Genomic DNA, 20,543 nt, shown 5'->3' with positions numbered 1-20,543 from the left:
GTACCAGCAGTGCCATCTGTGGCATGCAGCCGTAAAGCTGCAACATTGTTGGGCTGCCAAAAGCACTGTCATGGGCAAAGAGAAGATGCCGCTCCTGAAATGATTGCTTCGTGACGCAGAACAAGGTGTTTGTGTACCGGGGCCTGGCCTACGAGAAAGTGGGTGCCTTCAGCCAGCGGCTGCAGGGACAGTTCCCCGAGGCCCAGATGCTGACTCACAATACTCCGCTGGACGCTGCTCTGCTTGCTTCCACTGACCAGTGTACGTCGCACTGCCATTGTACTTTGCAGTGCCCCAGCGTTTTATGCTTGCATGTTACGTGTGATGCACACGACTTAGCTTATGGCTGAAGTTATTTTGCATGAAGTTAATCGACAAATTCAGCATGTGGCACCTTAGCATGTGACACCATGCATGCTGTCTTCCAAAATGTATTAGTATACTGCAAGTATAAACATTGTTTTATTATTTTCAGACCTATATTTTGCGCTAAACCAATGTGTGCAAGCTTCATTCTTTTCGTGCACTCACTCCAAAATTATTTAACGCTAATTACTATGACAGAATGAAACTGTTTGAGTGGACTGCGGGACCTAATTGGCCAGTGCAAGCTTTTGTTCCTCATTGTTGTTTGTTGCCTGATTGTTTGCTTAGTAGGATGATGATGCTGATGATGATGATGCCACTTTCGCTGCCCAGACAGTGTGTTCATATTGTTCTGTAAATAAATAAATTAACAATTCCATAAATAAATCGTCTGCTTTATCAAGCCCAGCGCAGGAAAAAAAAAACCTTCCAGAGACGTCTAATTACCCTGCCCTGCTTGAATAAATTCCACCACATTCAAAACGCATGTGCCGTGACCCTGCTCACATTACGATGACGGTAGCCCTCGCCACTTTCATGCTGTACTTGGGCTGAACACAACATTACGGGGAATGCCAAGGACTATGGCATTGTGGATTTTTTTTGAGTGAATATTTAGGGGGAAGTTGGGCATTGCATCTCCTCAACCCCACTCCTATTGTAGAATCCTTGTATTTTCATCTCCCTGCATTGTGATCTCGAGAGGGTAAGCGGATTCATTTTAGAGGGATTGGAAGATTGCGTTGTGCTAGGTTGCAAAATAATGCATGCAAAAAAAATACATTTTGATGGTAGCTGCATCTGCCCTCTTTGGAAAACGCAAGGTGAAATATGCCGGATGGGTACTTGCTTTGAGCAAGCTTATTTTGATGTGTTTCTGAAGCAGGCAAAATTGGCTACAGTTCAGCCGATAAAAAAGTGTGTGATCTAAAAAAAAACATTACGTTGCTTGTCAATCTATGCTGCTTCAAACTTGCTGCTCCATGTGTGCTGCTTGTAAATATAAATAATTGTTAAGAAAATGAGTATACATCCCACAAGAAATGTGTGCTCGTGGCAAAAAAAATAATGTTACCTAGCCCTCCTTTTGTGTGCGAGATTTTTACGAATTTAAAAGTTCACAGGTTGGCAGGTAGGCTAACAGCTGAACAGTCCCAACAGCTACTACTTCCATCATTGTAGTCAGTGAGTACTACCTAGCTACTGGCAATAGCTATTAAGGGTACTGAAAGTTGGAGTGTGGGCTCAGGCCTCAACATTGATAAGGAGTGGGCACAGACCGACGTAAGCCACAAAACAGCTAACCATATTTTAAGGCGAATGCCTTAAGTGGCTCATACCCCTGATGGTCTGGAAAATGTAGCGCGCTCATCCCACTGCTCGCACGTTCATCATCGTTGTCTTCCGCAGCTGGCTCCAATGCCGCTCATCATGGAAAAAAAATAAAGGCAATGTTAATTAAGATCGAGTTAATTCAGGCACTCAAACCCACGACCTTCATTGGCAATCGAACCCATGACCTTTGGTGGTAATAAGGGTGAGGGTTATTAAGGCACATTTAATTAAGGTAGCATCAATTAAGGCACTCGAACCCTTGACCTTGGGTGGGAGGAAACAATTAACAAGAAGTAACAACGCATTTGAATGAGAATGTCAAGTAATTTAATGAATGTCTCTTGAGCGCACAGGTTTTCGACTTCACCCTCTTTGACGTATGCTAAAGTGACTGTAATGTTCTTTACAATGTCACTGCAAAACATAGGGAATCTTGGACGTTAATGCCATATATGTCAACCTTCAAATAGGGAACGCAGATATCACAAATTTTCAGATATAACTAAGTCAATCTAAAAGGTTTATCACCCAACATTGGTGTGTAACTAATGCAATAGACTTCTGTTAATTCAACTCCTGTTGATTCAATTCTGACAAAAGGTTCTGGCCAGCACCTATGCATGTCTATAGGCCGGAAATTTTGTTATTTCAATCCTATAGTAGGTAGGGGTGCGAGAATACTGAATAGTATATTTCGAATCGAATATCCAATCGAACCAAGAAAGAAAATTTGAATATTGAATCGAGTTTCAGAAAATTTTTCGCACAATTCAATGGTTACAATTTTGGGCAAGAACACATGGTGTTGCACATGCTTGGGAGTCTCCTAGCATTGCATAACAAGGATGTAGCAAGCTATCAGTAACTTAGGTACATAGAAAGTTCTGATTGCAGTTCAGTCCTAGTGTATGAAGGTGTTGAAAATATTTTCTTTATAAACGTAATTTCTGTTCAACAGAATGAAGTGCTTTTTCCCTCTGAAACTAATCAATTAGTGACGTTCTGTTGTACTGAATACCAATGAGGTTCTCATTTTGATAGCGGAGTTGTGTTTTGTGGCAATAATTTATTTATTGCATAGAAAGTTTTGCCTTCCCTTTTTTTCTCGAAAATACAAAAGGGCTATCCCAACTATACGGCAGGTGGCTTATCGTAAGGCCAATCTGTGGGAAAAACTGACTGCGCATCATTTGGCTCAATCAGTGCTCCACGAGTAGCTGGCACCGACAGTAAAGAGCAGACGCCATTCACGCAGTTTAATTGTCAGGTTCAGCATGCCACCTGTCAAAGATTCTGAAATTTGAAGGGTCATGGCAAGTTCACGCAACAACGCACTCCCTCTCCTTTTCCTCCTCCTCTTTGATTCATCCACCGTCCACTCAAATGCATGCAACCGGGCCTTGACACTCTCGCTCCCGCTGATAGGCATGCAGATATAGCGTGTTGAATACGTGGCAGGGATTTTCACGCCCCCTCAACAGCCGTCAATCCAACTCACACTTGTGATCTTGGGACCAATCACTGATGAGCCACCCGTATAAACATATTAGCGTCAAGCATTCCGCGACGGCTTGCGGCCCATTACAGCATCTGCTAGTGGCGAATACTCGTCACGGTCACACTGCCTTGGCCATTAAGCCTAATCAGTGCTGCTTTATCAGGCGTTGGCAACTAAAGTTACTGTTTGAGGCGGAATCAATGCATATCTATTGACAGCAGCCACGTGACACTCAGAAAACTGACAAACCTCCTTGCAAACGAAAGTGAGATATTGCGGATGAACAAGGATGAGGAGGGGGGGGGGGGTAGTGAGTGTCGCAAACTTGCCGTGACCCTCCAGATTTCAGATTCTTTTGCAGATGGCAAATCACACTGAACCTGACACATGGAAGGCGTGGAAAGTGATGTCAGCCACGCTTTCACGTGCACTCTGCCCCCATGGCTGATAGCATCGGCTGCACTGGGACGACGCTATCATGAAAAGCGCCGGCAGCAGGGACCGAATGCTTCATCTGCCTCTCACTCCAACGGGTCAACGAAACTCGAGGTTACGCAACCTCCAATACTAAACGTGTGGGAAGGCAGCTTGCATGATGCCACACCGTCTCGGCACGCCCACTCTTTCCTCATGTGGCAGATTACCTCTAAAGCAGGGTGCGCCGCTGCATATGCGCAGCCACAGCCGAGACACTTGGCAAAAGTCGCGACGAGCTCCAACTTACAACTTAATCTTTCACTCGCACCCAATGCATGCAGCCTGCAGGGCGCAATAGAATTTTATTGTCAATGTATTTTATACTAAAAATGGCGCTGCTTTGTTTAGGCAGTCGCTCTTGTGGCACTATTTGAGTGGTGTGTTTGCAAGCTGCCACTTGTAATCCATCCGTTTGACTATTTGCATCCTCAGAAGTTTCCATTTATTGTCTTGATATTCCTTAGTGGTGGCGCTGAAATTTCATTATATTGAGTATTACATACAGGACCAGTTTGTTGGGACCGCTCGCTCGACTGGAAGCAAGAGCAAGGTGTTATATTGAAATCATATATAAACACGCTTAGTTATATTGAGGTTCTAAATACATGGTGTTCTATGGGCAGGAAGTTATAAAATTCGGCAGCATGTTACACTGCTGTAACGGGTGAAGGTGAAAGCCTGTTACAAAAATTATGGGGTTTTACGTGCGAAAACAACTTTCTGATTATGAGGCACACTGTAGTGGAGGACTCCGAAAATTTCGACCACCTGGGGTTCTTTAACGTGCACCTAAATCTAAGTACACAGGTGTTTTTGCATTTCGCCTCCATCGAAATGCGGCCGCCGTGGCTGGGATTCGATCCCGCGACCTCGTGCTCAGCAGCCCAGCACCATAGCCACTGAGCAGTCACGGCGGGTGTGAAAGCCTGTTGCGCACAGGGTAATGCATTACTGTAAAATACTGCGGAAGCGCCCACCCCCCTTTCACTGAAAATTGGATTAATCTGGGTATGGGTGCTTGTCTGGTCGGAGCAGTAAGAACCAAGATGGCGACCAATGAAAAACTTCAAGGCAGGGCTGCAGTGGCTGATGAATCGAAGAAAGCATGTTTATTTTCAAGTGGTAAATGATGGGGTACACTAGCACCTGCTCATTTGTCACTGAACCCAGCAAATGACTCTTCTGAGTCGGTGTATAATAGGAGGTCAAGGTATTCGTCGCTGACACTTGCATGACTTGAACAGACCACAGGCTCTCCGGTGCCTGCAAGTCGCTTATGCGAGTGCCTTTCCTCGCTGCTGTCCAACACGACACTGATCCCACACCTCTTGAAGGCTCACGCAACCATTTCTTCAGACACAGTAGCCCAAGCCATGAACACAAAGTTCAGCACATCTTGGCGCGAAGGCTTCCAGAAGTTCCCTTGATGTTCCCACACTTCTCATGTGGGAACAGCGGCTGTGTGCACGTTTTATCAAGATGTGTCTTACAAAAGCCGTGAGACCACTGGGTTTTCTTTCAAGGACCGTTTATCATCACTCTGCATTATCTTCACTCTTATCGGTCTTTCCCTTTCCACTGCAAGGAAGCGAATATCCCTGTCATTGCCCCTAGAAGTCTGGTAGTGACCACAATGGGGTGACTATTTCGGCTGATGCTGGCACATTGGAGGGGTGGGTGCCTAATATATAATTTTCAGAATTCTGAAGTTTTTGAAATGTTAATACTGGGTGCTTGAGTGAAACTGGGTGCTTCTGCAGTATTTTACGGCAAGTTATGCGAATGGAAGGGTCAGACTTCCAAGACATAACAAGCCGCAGTGTTCAGTAAAGGTATGACACTGTAGGTCAACTTTCTCAACGACACATGCGAGTGCCTAATGCATTACCTAAAGGTTCTTTCGTTCTGTCTTTCTCTCCGTCTTTCTTTCATTCTTTCGTTCATTTGTTCATTCTTTTGTTCCTTCCTTCTTTTATTCTTTTGTTCTTTGTTTCTTTCGTTTCTTCACTCATATTCAGCCATTGCATCTTTGCTTGCTTACGGAGGTATGAGCCATTCCTGATGTATTGCGTCATATTTTTTTGCATCACTGGACCAGACGCTGCTTTTTTCAGGTATGAGCCATTGCAATGAGCCACTTGAGGCTTTCACCTTAAAAAGTGAACTACTTTGTTAGTTGAGAATTTTGTTATACAGTTAAACCTCGATATAACAAACTTCAATATAATGAAATTTTTGATATAACAAAGTATTTAACTTTTCATAACATCTTGTCCATAGAACACCATATATTTAAAACCAGAATATAAGGAAGTGTGTTTTATGCAATTTCAATTTTATAACGAAATTTCACTGCCACCACAAAGGAATGTCGAGACATTCAATGGAAACTACCACGGACGCAGATGTTCAAATGATTGAATTACAAGCGGCTGCTTGCAAACGCACCTCTCAGATCGTGCGCTGTGTGACAAGAGCAACCGCTGCTGAAGTGGAGCTGCATCATGTTTCGTATAAAGTGCAAGTATTATAAGATCCTATTGTGTCCCGCGCACTTCGTGCTTTAGGTGCGAGTGAAAGTGTGCAAGGGTGAAACAAGAAAGATGGTGGCTTCACGAGTTCTGCCTTCCCGCACAAGCAAAGAGAAAGAGGGGGAGGGGAGCAAGCTTGCGCTAATGCGATCAAGAGCACACTAGGCGGGGGCAGAGTGGGGGATAAGTTGGCGCGCGTCTCAGCCGTGGCTGTGCATGGCTGTAAGCACGACTGAGCGCATGCACAGCTGCGCACCCTGCTTTAGAAGCGATGTGCTGTGTGTGCAAAGAGTGGGCGTGGCGAGACGGCGTGTTGTCACGTCAGCTGTCTTACCGCGCGTTTAGTATTGGAAGTTGCATAATCTCGAGTTTTGGTGACCCATTAGATCAAGAGGCAGACGAAGGATTTGCTCCCCTCTGCTGGCACTTTACCTGATAGTGTCCTCCCAGTGCGGGCAACACTATCAGCCGCGACGACAGAGTGCACGTGAAAGCGTGGTTGGCTTCGCTTAATTAATACCGCCTACAAGATAACGACGACATATGTGACATGGAACCATATCATCCTCGCCGACTCCCAAATTTATGAAAATGAATTGTTTTCTCATTCGAATTTGCTATTTCCAATTGCCCGTTAATTCGGAAAACTTGTGTAAGAAAAATCAATCGTGACTGCACTTATTTGCATAAAAGGTCGAAATCTAATACAACAAAATTTCAATATAGCGAAGCAAATTGCCGATTTTACCGACTTTGTTATATCGAGGTTTAACTTTAGTTCCAAGAAGAGTCAGTCAATTCACGAGCTGTAGTTTAGAAATCCATGCAATAGATCTTTAATTTCCAAATGGAATTTGGCTGCTGAGTGCTAAACCTGCATTGTTGACAAACGTTTCTGAATGCAGACATACAAGTGTGCGGTGTGCGCCCCCTGGCGGAGCCACGTCCGGATCTGGAAGGACGTCCCGACTGCGTGCGCGCCTACTTTAGGGTGAACCGGGTCCACTCGTTCCAGTTTGACCGCCCTGTTTACAGAGACGGACCACCGGACAGGGACAATGAGTTCAAGGTGCTCCTCTCCGTCTTCCCCGTTGTGGTGCAGAGTCGAGTGTGTCAGCTCTTTTTTATTTTCTACACAGCATACTATAATCGCTACAAAGAGTGTGTCATCCAGAAACCAAAGAAGTGCGAACTACCATACAAAAACCGTAAACTATGAAAATAATTAGAGCAGAAACCACCCTTGATGATTATTCGTCATGCAAACCATTTCTGAAAGGTATACAGTAAAACTTCATTATAACAAAGTTGAAGGGTGAGCCAGAATTTTTCTGTTATATCCATTACTTCCTTATATCAATTGTTGCATGTGCTGCACTGTGGGCCTCTGCGGGGATTCCAATGGCAATTTAACTTTCTTTGTTGTGTTGATTATTTTGTTATATACCATTTCTTTGTAATGAAGTATGACTGTCGACTATTCAAATGTGTACAAAAAGTGGCGACGATAGTATAACAGCGCTGGTGTGATGACGACTGTGGTGTGACGACAGCATGATGACAATGTGATGCTGATGCTGGAGTGGCGCTGATGGGATGACATTGTTAAATTGATTACAGTGATAAGACGACGACGGCATGATGCCAATGGTACAATGACAACATAACAAAATTATGGCGGCAATGAATTCACGACAGTGCATTCGCTACAACAACATCATGACTACTACAACATGATGGCGACATCCTGATAACTACGCTATGTTGACAAAGGCATGAGGATGGTGGCTCGAATGCATGATGATGATACGACAATGCAATGACAGCAACAAAGTAAAAACAGCAGAAAGTTGATGATATGACAATAAAAGAATGAATGATTACAATCACGATGACGGAATGACAACAGCATGACGATCACGGTATATTGCCGTTAAAGCTCCCATGTGCACTCACGTGCATCACCTGCTGTTGTGGGTCATCTTAATTCGAACTATATCTGGTGTTCATTCGCACTACAGCATAATCTTGATGATACAACCACGGCTAATACAAATTTCCGGATGATACGAATTTTTCTGTGGTCCCAGCCGAGCCCTATTACTTTGCAACATGCTAGAGAACAATTGTTACGAATCAATTTTCGACCTACGTCGGTTGATACGAAAATTACCGAAGACACTATGGAAATGCTAAAGTGTGCTTGGCAAAAGCCAGACGCTGCTGCCATCTGCGCTCCTTTTCTCTGGCTTTGGTGTTTGGCGATATCGCCTGTCGCTGCTGCCGTCTGTGCTCCAATTCATTCGCTTTGGTGTTTGGCGATATCGCCTGTCGATGCTGCCGCTTTCGTTCTGCTTCCCTGCCCAAGTGAGATTTATTAACTCTGTTTCCACTAGAAAAAAGAAAAAAAAAATCAAACACTCTATTGACTTCTGTCCAGTAAAACTTCAATTGAGAATCAGTGCAGCTGAGTATATTTTCTGTCTGTGTTCATCGCTTAGCTAAGTCATTGCCACCAAAGACGTATCTGTTGAAACTACCCCCCATTGTGCCAGCTTGCCAGCTCTGGTATTTGTGCAGAAAAGGTGCGTGTGGCTTGCAGGGCCTGTGGCTGGAGCGGACGACATTGGAGACGGCGTCCACTCTGCCAGGGCTGCTCCCATGGGCTGAGGTGGTAGGTCAGCAGGTGGACTGGGTGACCCCACTGGCACACGCGTGCGAAGCAGTCGAGGCCATGAGCAACGAGCTGCGCCGTCTCGTGGCTCTGCACTCACGCGAGCCCCACCGGCCTCTGGCACCCCTAAGCATGCGCCTGGCTGGAGCCATCGAGGCTGCTGTCAACGGAGGCCTAGCGAAGTACCACCAGGCAGGTCCTTCCCTCGTGGTGTCTTTGCAGTCTCTGTTCTGCACCTGTGGATTAGTTTCTGTGGGGTTCTGTCATTGAGCACAAGGTTGCAAGTTCCGTTCCTGGCTGTGTCGGCCATATTCCAGCTGTGGCAAAGTGTAGAAATGCTCTTGTGTTGTTTGAAGTGAAGCTTTTGTTCTTTGCCTACCTCTCATGACTTTGCGTGTCAGCTTCTGGTCTCTTCTTGCAAACTTGAAGAAAAGAGCGCTACGAAGACGCAGACTGAAAGAGGAACATGTATGACGGTCAAGGCGCTACTTCCAACTAAATGTTTTTGTCAAGAAACAGGACTTTAAATAGATACAACCTAGAATAGCCCATCGTGACATCACGACCTCCCTATCTCATTAGAAAAGCTATCTCTTTAGAAAAGCTGTCTATTTAAAATCCTGTTTCTTCAAAAAAACATTTAATTGGAAGTAGCGCCTTGTCCGTTGTACATGTTCCTCTTTTAGTTCGCGTCTTCGTAGCGCTCTTTTCTTCAAGTTTGCAAAACCAACTCGCGCACATTAAGCTTCTGCGCTTCTTGCAAAATTGCAAGGGGTGTTAAGGAATGTTGCTAGTGAAGCGTCAAGGTTACAGTTAATGTATAGGCTCTCACGGGGAGCCTGTTTTGCACTTGCTGTTTACACTGCTTTTAGCCAAGTGCTGTCGTGGGGAGAGTGAATCATACCGCTGAAACACACCAATATCAAACAGCACAATACCCTATACAGTAGAACCTCATTCACACGTTTTGGAAAAAACATGAGAAAACATAATAACCGGGGAATGTAGGTATGACCCAATGTCACTAAAAAAAATTTGCAGACTGAGCTGTAGCTGACATCTGCATTATGTGAACAGTTGCGGAAATCATTGCAGCACAAGACCCCATAGTGTTTAAAAACAGGAACGGGAAACTGAAATGAAATCGAGCTGGTAAGCGACACCGGAATATAATGCAGCCGGAGCGAAAAATGATGCTTGCTTCATGCCTTCTGCAGCAGGGAAAAGCAGTGCATTTGGATTATTGTCTATTAAGAGGAAGCTTTAGCTCGGGTGCTCCTATACATGTAAAAGGAGAATTCATTTTTCTAGGCAACCACTGTGCCAAACTTGACAAGGTTTGTTGCATTTAAAAGATAAACTAAAAATCTAGTGGCTCTTGGTTTCGAATTTTCAATTTAGGTCATCAATTTTTTATTAAAAATTGGCAAAAATTGAAAAAAAAAAAACGAAACTATCAGGTTTACAACTGTGTAACTTAGCAACCAAAAAGGATAATACAATTCTGTAAGTTGCATGTAATAGTACATCTAAAGCGGACAAAATTGATGTTACTCATGAGTGTAGAAAAGTTTTGTAATATAGAAATGCATCATTTGCAGAACCCTTGTAAACAACGTAACAAGTGCACGTAAGATGTAAAATGGCATATCAAATTTGTCCGCTTTGAATTATCTAATGGATGCCGTTTACAGAACCGCGATATCTGTTCTTGATGCAGAGCTATGAATTCGTAAACTTCGTGCTTCTATATTTTTCAAACGGTTGAATATTTGAAAATCTTTTTAAGGAAAACTAGGACATAAATCAAGATTCTGCTTCCAACAGTCACTAGAATTTAACTTTCTCTCTTAAATGCAACAAATTTCATTAAAATTGGTCCAGGGGTTATCTCAGAAAAACGTTTTTGCATTTTACATGTATTTGAATAGGCCACGTCGGAGTTGGGGCCGAGCTAAAGCTTCCTCTTAAAAGCATGCAGTAGCCATCCAGCGGCACTACGCCACACATGCTGTGAAACAGATAGGTGAAGAAGCTTATGACATTAGGGCTGGTGGCGATAGCTACCGTATTTACTCTAATCTAGGCCGGCCCCGATTCTAAGCTGACCCTTGAATGTCCGAAGTCAGAAAAAAATTTTAAAAACGTGCCTCGAATGTAAGCCGAACAAAAAAGCGAGGACAGCGTTCAGAAAATGAAAACAGTATTTATTTAATATTAACATACTGAGCTCACTCTGTCATCATTGCTGCTAGCCTCGTACGCTTGTGGATGTGCGCAAGCTCGCGTCCGCGCGCCCATGCATGCGCAGACAGTGCGGCATGGCTCGTGCGCTTCGAAACGTGGCGATATCTTGGTGAACAGCTCCTCCCTGTTATCATGCGCTTATCTCCTTATCGCTATGGTCTTGTCACGGCACACGCAAAAGGCGTCTCCCGTTGCCCCCTCCAATGACGGACGTTTTCCTCATCTATGCTGATGTCTTGCCCGGCTTGAACATTTGATGATGCCTCTGCAGCTAGCACAATTTTTCGTTTGTGGCGTGGCCTGTTTGGTGCCATTACAATAACGCCACGCTGCAGCGGATACAGCCACAATGCCGATACGACACAGGTCAAAATGGCGACGTAGCTTGTGTACTTCGGTTGGCTGCTGGCATGGCTAGTAGTGGCTGCAATACTGACTTTTCTAGATGGCACTACCTATGCCCCATATTTATCATTTTCAATGACAAACTAGCGTGCTTTTTAAAATCCTCAAATCTAAGCCGACCCTAGTGTTTGGTATATGACTATTTGAAAAAAAAAAAAATACTTTCCACCTAGATTCGAATAAACATGGTATGAATGCGATGTGTGATGACTTGGGAGGAGATTTGCTGGTGCTGGTAGCAGAAAGTGAGGGCACGTTAGCATTTTCATGCAACAAGGCCAGGCGAGTGCTGTGGGGAAGGTGCCATGGCAGGCACATAGCGCTCTCACTCATGTGTGCGTCTCGCCTATTCTTGTCCACATGGGATCTAGTGGCCAGAAGACGTATCATATGATGACATTTTGGCGATATTCTAAACATTGGTGCCGCAAGATCACGATTTCTCGAAGCATATTAACTAGGACTGTGCGAAGGCCAAATAGTAGATTTCGAATGAAATATCAAATTGAATAAAGAAAAGAAAGAAAAGCCAATTTGAAATTTAATATCGAATACCAGGAAATTTTTCTCAAAACTGAATGCTTAAAATTTCGTCCCCCCCCCCCCTCCAAAGAAGAAAACAGAATGCTGCAGATGCCCGGGAGTCCACTTGCGTTACGTAACAAGAATGTTGCTAGCGGTAAGTTAGGTACCTGTGGATCGAAATACAGTAGACTTCCGTTAATCAGACTCTGGTTATTTAGGTTTCTTGTTTATATCGATCTCAATCGTCGGTCCCAGCCGGCGTCCATTCGTGTCTGTGGGCCCAAATTTTCATTATATTTATCCTAAAATTGGCCTTTGCCGGATAATTCGAACTTTACCAGTCAGCATGCACGCACCTGACCCCTATGGTGACCCCAGTAGTGACCCCTTAACTGGCAGCATCCATCTTCGCAGAGCTTAGGGGTCAATAAATGCATCGAACACACTTAATCTCCCATTGAAAATGGCTGTTTTCGGCCTGCCCTAGGAATATCTTCAAGCAATAACAGTAGACTGTATATACCTGAATGTATGATTGTGACGTGTGGCCTTCCTTCTTCCCTATTTTTCCTGATGAAGGTCTGGAAAACTATTTTCCGGACCTTCATATATGAACTGAGTTATCAGTGCTGGTGTACTAATTTGGTGTTCCCTTTAATAACAGCAAAGCATATTATACATCTCGATTCATAAGTACCTAAGTTACTGATAGGTAGCAAGATTCTTGTTCAAGTGATGCAGTTAGCATTCTGAGCATGTGCAGCACTGTCCATTGCACAAAATTTGGAAGCATAAACGTTGGTGCTAAATGTTCTGATATTCGATTCTATATTCGGCTTTTTTCCTCAATCCAGTCTATTTGACTTGATATCTACTATTAGGTATTCGTACACACCTAGTTTTAATTGTTTCAATCAGTTACATTGACCTGGACGAACCTCACACTTAAAGAGAAATTGGCACCATGGCTGGCCAGTTAAAATAAATTGTGGCCGTGGCAACTCTCTCTTTGGACTGCTCCACAGGTTTTTACTACGTGAAACAGCTTAAGCTTACGTGTGTGCATAAAACTCCAAAGTGAATGTTGTCGTATAGCCAGATGTGCTATGTTTGCACTTTATTTATTTATTTATTTATTTATTTATTTCGAATACTTTCCTGGTCCGAAGGCATTACAGAAAGGAGCTGCAAGTACAAGAAAATGAAAGCAGTACATAATTATACAAAAACAGGCTTTAAAAAGCGGCCGCAAATATGGTAGTCTTGTAATTGTCAACATCAGATATGGCAGCGATGGAGGGCGGAAGGTCGCACCAGTCGGCATTTTGCAGTGGTGTGTGATGCACATGGGGCTGCTTGACAGGTGAACCGGAAATGGATCAGTGGCTTTGACCATCATGAAATTCTTAGTACAACATTTTGGTGTGGCTGAACATAGAGCTAAATTCTGCAAACAAACTTCTCGGTTTGCCTTGTCACTGTTAAAAACAACAAAATTGATTTTACTATTATAGTTACTTTTATGAGATGCCCAATTATTTAAACACTTTTGTGGCCGTGCCCGTGTCTCAAAAATCTATTAGGGACTGTATTCATAACTTCTAAAAAAAGAAAGGCTGGACTCATGACACCCTTGTGACACCTGATCCCTGTCATTTTCTGGTGCAGGCCTTTCTCAGTGGTGGTGATGCATCGAGTGAAGGGCAGGCAAGATTGCGGTCACTACTCCTGGATCTGGTGAGTTGCCGGATGATTGTGCTGCGAAACATAAGATTTTGGGGACAGAATGTTTCTGTATGCCATGGAAAGTAGACTGTGATCAGGTTCCCATTTGCTCCAATTTGATTTTGCTGATACATGTAATTCATTCGCTTGTGAGCCCGCTAAGCAGATCTTGTAGTCTGTGTACACTTCGAATGTTTGCAAAGCACTGTGTAGTGACAGGCATCGTGCTCCTGAAGCTGTAGTGCCTGTAGTGCTATTGTAGAAATCCGCATTTCCTGTGTCGGGATTGTTGTTGTAAACATTTTAGTGCAAGTTTTGCCATGCATTGTTCATCTCTCTTCACGAGACCTAGTAATCACGGATCAGCAGAGTTCAGCAATGTCCCATGTGAATTATTTATAGAGATGACTTGCTTCACATTGTCTGCTTTCCTGTAAGTCTTTGACTTCGTCATTTGACAGGGATGTTAGGCGTTCCTTCAACCAGATCAGAGCTGAACCACAGTGCCCCTTCCTGCTTCTTAAGCCTCACCAGGTGCATGCACAAGTGCATGATGCCACCTTTTACTTTCGTTGCACACACTGTTGGATGCATGTCACTGCTCAAGCAGTGGTTGCAGACCATGCCCTCTCTTGTGTTGCCTATTTTTTCTCAATGATGCGCTCAATCGTCAACTGCATTAGATGTATGGAATGACTCTGTCTCCATATTTTTCTGCGAAATGTGAAGCTCTGTTTGTATTGCGAACTTGTAGGTGCATGTGCTGGAAGGTGGCCTCTCCCTGCATGGGCGGCTGGCTCCGCCCGACCTGGGGCCCCTGCAGAAGCGGCTCGTCGAGCGCCTGGGGCAGCTTCAGCAGGCTGTGCGCGGTGCATCTGCACATGGGTGCGTCCTATAACCTTTTATAGCAAAGCTTTTTTTCCCTACGTCTTCGCGATTTGGCATGCCATTGTTGGCTCTTTTACCAAGAAGATGCTGTCGCTGATCTTTCGAGGATACAATTCCTTTTGGGAGATTTCGCATCATGTGGAACCATATGCTTTGGCACGTAGGCCGACAATGTTCCTGACTTTGTGCCAAGCTCGCTATCTTCACACGGTGCCAGGACTGCTGTTGACAATATTCTGACAATGCGTCCGGTGTCGAGTCACGTGTAATCTTGCAGGAGCAATCACTTGAGAATACTGCCTCATCATTGTAACCAGAAGAAATTTAATATTGGGGTGCAGCCTTTGTAAAAATTATATGAGCCACGTTGCCTGTGACTGCCATGCTGATTAAAGGCTGTTTACCACGTTCACTGTGACGTCGGTCACGGGTGGATCATGGCAGTTATTCCTCCTCTGCAGCTGTACAGGGCTTTCCTGCAGTGTGCAAGTGACGTCTTTGCTAGAAATGAAAGGAGAGAAAAAATTGTTCTTGCTTCTAATTTGACTTGCCACATTGTGACACCATCCCTCTGCAGCTTGAGAAAGTTTCAAAGGAGCACAACTCCTTGATGACTCACAGGTGGGCCACGATGCACCAGAGGAATATGACAAGTGACCCATCAGTGGGTCATCACACACGGGAATCGAAACATTGAAACTTGTTGCAGCAGTGTGCGTGTTAAGAGTTCCTGTGGTATGCCAAAAATGCCAACACCATAGTAATTGAAAACACTCATACTCACCGTCTAGAGGAACCACAGCAGACAACTGAATGACATATACGGAGAAGATGCGGAGTAGCCCATATACTTATGACAAAGGCTGTACATGTTGGCACTTGATGAGAGGAACATGTGTTTCTATGAAAATGTTGAGGAAGTAGCCTTGAAATGATTTCCATGTGCTTCATTGTTGCACTGAAAGGACGAATAAATGCTCCTTTTCCACATTGACAGCTAAGTGGCACCTCTGTTTTCCAGTTCACCACGACCTGGCTCCGCATGTAGCAGCAGTAGGTCATCCACGTCGTCGGGTGGACTCCTGCCTCCAGTGCATGTGAGTGTACAGACAAACTGGTTTGTTGTGTGTGGTGTCGTGATGTGAGCACTTGTGAAAATGGCTCATTGGCTGCGTGTGTGCTGCTGCTAAGCATGTGGTCACTGGCTCGATTCCTGCGACTACGAGAAACGCTGTAGTGGACGACTCTGAATTAATTTTGAGCACCTGGGGTCTTCCGGACTACCTAAAACTGAGCATGCGAGGATTTTTACATTCTTTTCCCCATCGTGACAAGTTATTTAGTGGAACCCAAAGAAACTTGGTGGAATTGGGGGGGGGGGTATTCACTGTGAAGACACCAGCCTGGTGCGCTGTCACCATGGCATGCGGAGGGGCTGCTGTCTGGTGACTGCTTTATGGGGTTCAACATCCCGAATCAACAGCAGGGCTATGAGAGACGGCATAGTGTAGGGTTCTGGATAAATTATGACAACCTGCGGTTCTTTAATGTGCATGTAAATCTAAATACAGTCGACTTCCATTAATTCGACCCTAACGGTACCGGCGAAATTGATTGAATTATCTGGCGGGTCGGATTGGCCAAAACAAAGAGAAAACACCAAAACACCCCATTGATTCATTTGGTAATATTTGACCTATTATAACACGCCCCCAAACCAAGTGCTTGCTTACTTTCTATGTGGGCAAATCTACTGTAAGACGACATTAAAGCTCCTAAACTAAGTAGAAATGTAACGCGCACCCAATTTTTCAGCAAGAAAAATGGGCAAGGGTCCAATATGTGTTGCACAATGGTGGCCGGTTTCCTAGGTGGGGGGGACACTGGTCTTGAGGCAAAAAATCTGGAAATACTAAATCGATTTTTTGAAAATAACATTTTCAATACCTACAGCTACTATTCCTTTAATTCACCAAGTTTCACATCTCGCGGAAGAGTATTGTGCCAACAATATCAATTTATAACATCACTGTGAGCTGGATTCCGTGCAAAAACAGCCCTTTTTTTTCGCGGCACGTAGCTCTTTTCCTATGCGCGTTATCGCAGCCATCTTGGTCTCGTTGGAAAGAGGAGCCTTTCTTCGATTTCCTGCCAAAAGTGACTCTGCTGGCTCACTGGTGACGTTAAAATCTGGGAAGAAAAAGTCCAAATGCACGATCCCATTCATCAACTACCGCGCGTGACCAGAAATGCTTGCTGTGGTTGGCTGCGCGAGGTTCCTGTCGTCTGAGCCATTCTGCAGGCAACGCGACAGTGTGTCTCATAGGTTTTGTGACAAGTGTTCAACAATGACAGATCCACGGGGGCAGTTCACCATGAGGCACAACTTCGGCAAAAAGAATCGATCAGCTTATAACTTCCAAAAGCATTCCATTCCTTCGGAGAACATCGAGAATAGTCCACTGCCAACCGCAAGTGAAGACAAAGCCACGGACGATGCCGAAGTAGGCCTAGCCAGCTCACCAATGAGTGAAAGTGTTTCGAACAGCAGCCGCATTCAGCGTGGCACTGCAATGTTGCAGCGTGCAGATTTGTTGCATAGGAAATGAATGCTCAAAAAAACTTCATTCTTGCTTAAATGCCAGCAACAAAGCGGAAGTTGGATCACTCGCGCTGACGGCGTTGTGGCTGCACCAGTCGACGCCGAGGCAGGCTTCGCTATCGACAGTAGTACTCTGTGAATGCGCTGATGCCGTTTGTCAAGTGCAAGGTGTGCGGCGGTAGCGTCGCAGTAGGCGGAAGCAAACGGGGGAATATGGCCTCGCCATAAAGATAGTTATGTGTGTGTGTGCTGTGGCGATGTCGCGTCGGCATGGAGCTCACCCTGCGTGAACAGCAACCTTGCTGTGCGCGCGATGCAAGCCACCGGGAATTGGTGAACGGCAATAAACAATGTTTTTGCCACATTTGGGTGGCCGTAGTCGGAGAGACCACATTCCTGGTGGCTTTTAGCCAATTTCACTGCAACATATTGCAAAATTCTTTCTGCACTTTTGATTAAAAGTGAATGTATTTCTTTTTTTCTCATTCTTTCAAAACACAGAGTTTTGACTTCTTGCTGAATTGCGGCAGCGATATCTCTGCCTTCAAGGCAGCTAGACCCACAATTCCTGTTGTGGCTCATAGCTGAGTGTGCAAAGTACACAATGGTAGGAACAGATTTTGGAATTTGTGCTTTAAAACTTTTCAGTTCTGTGTTAGATCAGATAGTAGGGAACCAACATACGGAGCAGTGAAGATCAAATTGCTATAGAGTTACTAATATTAGTTATATCAAAAAAGTATTCATACCATTGTGTTCCTTATGTTTTCTGTACAGGCATGTGCCAATATGAATTTCTATAGCGCGGTTATTTTTCTGTTGTTTCTGCAAATGATAATGAATTTTATTTATCTTCAGAAGTAGATGGCCAATTAGAAAAAGAATTACATATTTGATATCGGCACAAAAATCTTAATAAGGTTCGAAAGTTTCATTAATATTGATGAAAGAAGGAATATTATATCAATAGCAGTGTCGCCCCTGAAAATGGCTGTCGTCGCGTTGTTAGTGCGGAAAGAAAGAAAACGTCTTCGCCAGCTTTTCAGGCAGCTGCAGAGCGGAGACAGTGAGGAAATCCCCATCCAGATTATTCCCCTGGAGCCTTCTGAGCCATTGGCTATGACAATTTTATGCAGCCAGGATAATAAAATGCTTTTTTCACATGGTGACTACCTTTTCCACGTTTCTCAACACACTTTTTTTTGGTAATCAGCAATTTTCTGGGAGGCATAGTTACTTGCCTAACCATCCAATTATAATTTTGCTTTATCTGATAACCCAGGGAGTGCAATAAGTCCATAACACCACATTTCAGCACCTTGAAACATATTTAAATTTTGAGGAAGTTAAAAAAAAAATATATCGCATTTCAACTTACAACTTCGAACTTTTGTAACTTTGGGTAGAACAGAGGTAGAAACATGAGACAATGCTTATTGCACTCCTTGAGCATTCAGGAATATGATCACATAACTGTTACATTTCTTACTACAAAACATTTCCTGCCAATCATTCCCAAACATGGGAACAGGAAAAACTGTATAAAATATTTTTCTCATTATATAGAGAGACTAATTGCCCTATATACTCAAATCTAAGGCACACTTTTTCCAATAGAACGGTTCCAAAAATAGCGTGCTCGTTAGAATCAAGTACCACCCTAAATCTGCGTTGACACAGCATTTCAATATGGCCGCCTCAAATGGTGCTTCGAGCCTAGCTGCCGTAACTTCTTCCATGTGCTGTAGTACTTGTGCTTGGGTTATTCCACTATCCGTATTCTTATCTTCTGCATTTGCTCTATCACCATGGGAGTGCTGACTGCAAAGACGCGCCAAGTGTTCATCACAATGCCACAATTAAAAGGAAAGTGATCACGTGTGCAAAGATGGACGGAAATCGGACCACATCAGGGGCATTTAAAGTTCCCGAAACTTGCGTGCAGAATTGGCGTAAACAGGAGAGGTGTTCTACACCGCCAGCTGCTACGTACGGTGCGGCCGCGCGGCCCCTATCTTAAAAGCGATCTGGAAGTCTATGCATCTAGGCACACCACGTTGTATTCTCGACGCTCAGTTCACATTGAAGCGAGAGGCCGCACAAACATCAATTTGGTCACACCTGCTACCACGCTTCCTCACTCCAGCGTTCTGATAAAAGGTTTATGTGGTCATTGAGTGAGACGTGTTCATGTTTGCTTGTGCATGCGTGACACCATGCTTGTTATTTTAGTTAGTAAGTGAATGTTTAAAAGTTTATCCGGCCAATAAAACTACTGTCCTTACTTTTCGTGTAACTATCTACTTATTTGATACTGTAATCGATGCTTTACCTTTCGGGCGAAACTGCAACTTTATTTATTTATCGCAATTTAGTGCATTGGGAGTAAATCTTTGTTTGTTTTCTTTTTCAAATGAGAGAACATTGTGTTTTGTATGAAAGAATGAGGTGTTCGTTACTATAAAGGACTTTTCTTTTTTATGTCATGGCAAACAGACGTGCGTTACAGTCGAGTGCATTTTATTTCTTTTCGGTAACGGAAAACGGGTGTGGGTTGCAACTGAGGGCGCGTTAGAATCGAGTGAATACACTATATATTTGCATCAAGCACATTAACTCACGTATTACCTACAAATTTCATTCCTTTAACAGCAATATCAATAATGGTATTGCTCGAGGCCAAAGTCCTCCCTTAAAGTCTGCTTCGCTGCAGAAATTGTTAGCTTCGTCGCAGTACACATGTGTTATGCGGTAAAGTATACAAATGCTGCGAAGGTGTTTTAGTTTCATATTCGGTTGCACTGCTGCACAACGAATTCATGGCCCAAATTATTTTTTGTAAGAAGTACCGTAATCCATAAAGATACCGTGGTCAGACATTGAGCTATGGTTAATACTTGAAATTCTTCCTAAGGCAGGCTGAAAAGAGGCGTTTTTGACGGGAGATGAGGTGTGTTCACCACATTCATTGTTTCCCAAGCTCCTCCGAGACAGACGCTGCCACTAAAGGGGTCACCATAGGGGTCAGGTGCATGCATGCTTACTGGTGAAGTTCGAATTATCTGGCGAAGGCCAATTTTACAATTGAAATAATGGAAAGCTTTGGCTCATAGAAATGTTTAGGCGCCAGCAGGGACCTTTTCGGTCTGGATCGAACTAACCGGAGTCAAATGAAAGGCAGTCTCCTATACACAAGTGTTTTTGCTCTTAACTCCCATTGAAATGCAGCCACCGTGGCTGGGAATGGAGCCCGCTACCTCGTGCCCAGCA

At 44.1% G+C, this 20,543-nt stretch overlaps 1 protein-coding gene across 1 annotated transcript in view; it reads left to right on the top strand.

The window, feature by feature from the left end:
- The window catches only part of spg (dedicator of cytokinesis spg), a 168,197-nt gene that overhangs the window by 132,685 nt on the left and 14,969 nt on the right, over positions 1 to 20,543 (top strand). The window contains exons 28-33 of the mRNA XM_050172253.3: positions 120 to 261; positions 7,113 to 7,276; positions 8,810 to 9,073; positions 13,727 to 13,795; positions 14,538 to 14,668; positions 15,693 to 15,768. Coding sequence (XP_050028210.1) covers positions 120 to 261; positions 7,113 to 7,276; positions 8,810 to 9,073; positions 13,727 to 13,795; positions 14,538 to 14,668; positions 15,693 to 15,768 — 846 coding nt within the window. The remainder of the gene's footprint in view (positions 1 to 119; positions 262 to 7,112; positions 7,277 to 8,809; positions 9,074 to 13,726; positions 13,796 to 14,537; positions 14,669 to 15,692; positions 15,769 to 20,543) is intronic.

This window comes from Dermacentor andersoni, chromosome 6 (assembly GCF_023375885.2).
Source record: "Dermacentor andersoni chromosome 6, qqDerAnde1_hic_scaffold, whole genome shotgun sequence".
In the NCBI taxonomy this organism is placed as follows: domain Eukaryota; kingdom Metazoa; phylum Arthropoda; class Arachnida; order Ixodida; family Ixodidae; genus Dermacentor; species Dermacentor andersoni.
Note: the sequence above shows the minus strand (reverse complement) of the source record. Positions and strands in the feature narration are given on the sequence as shown.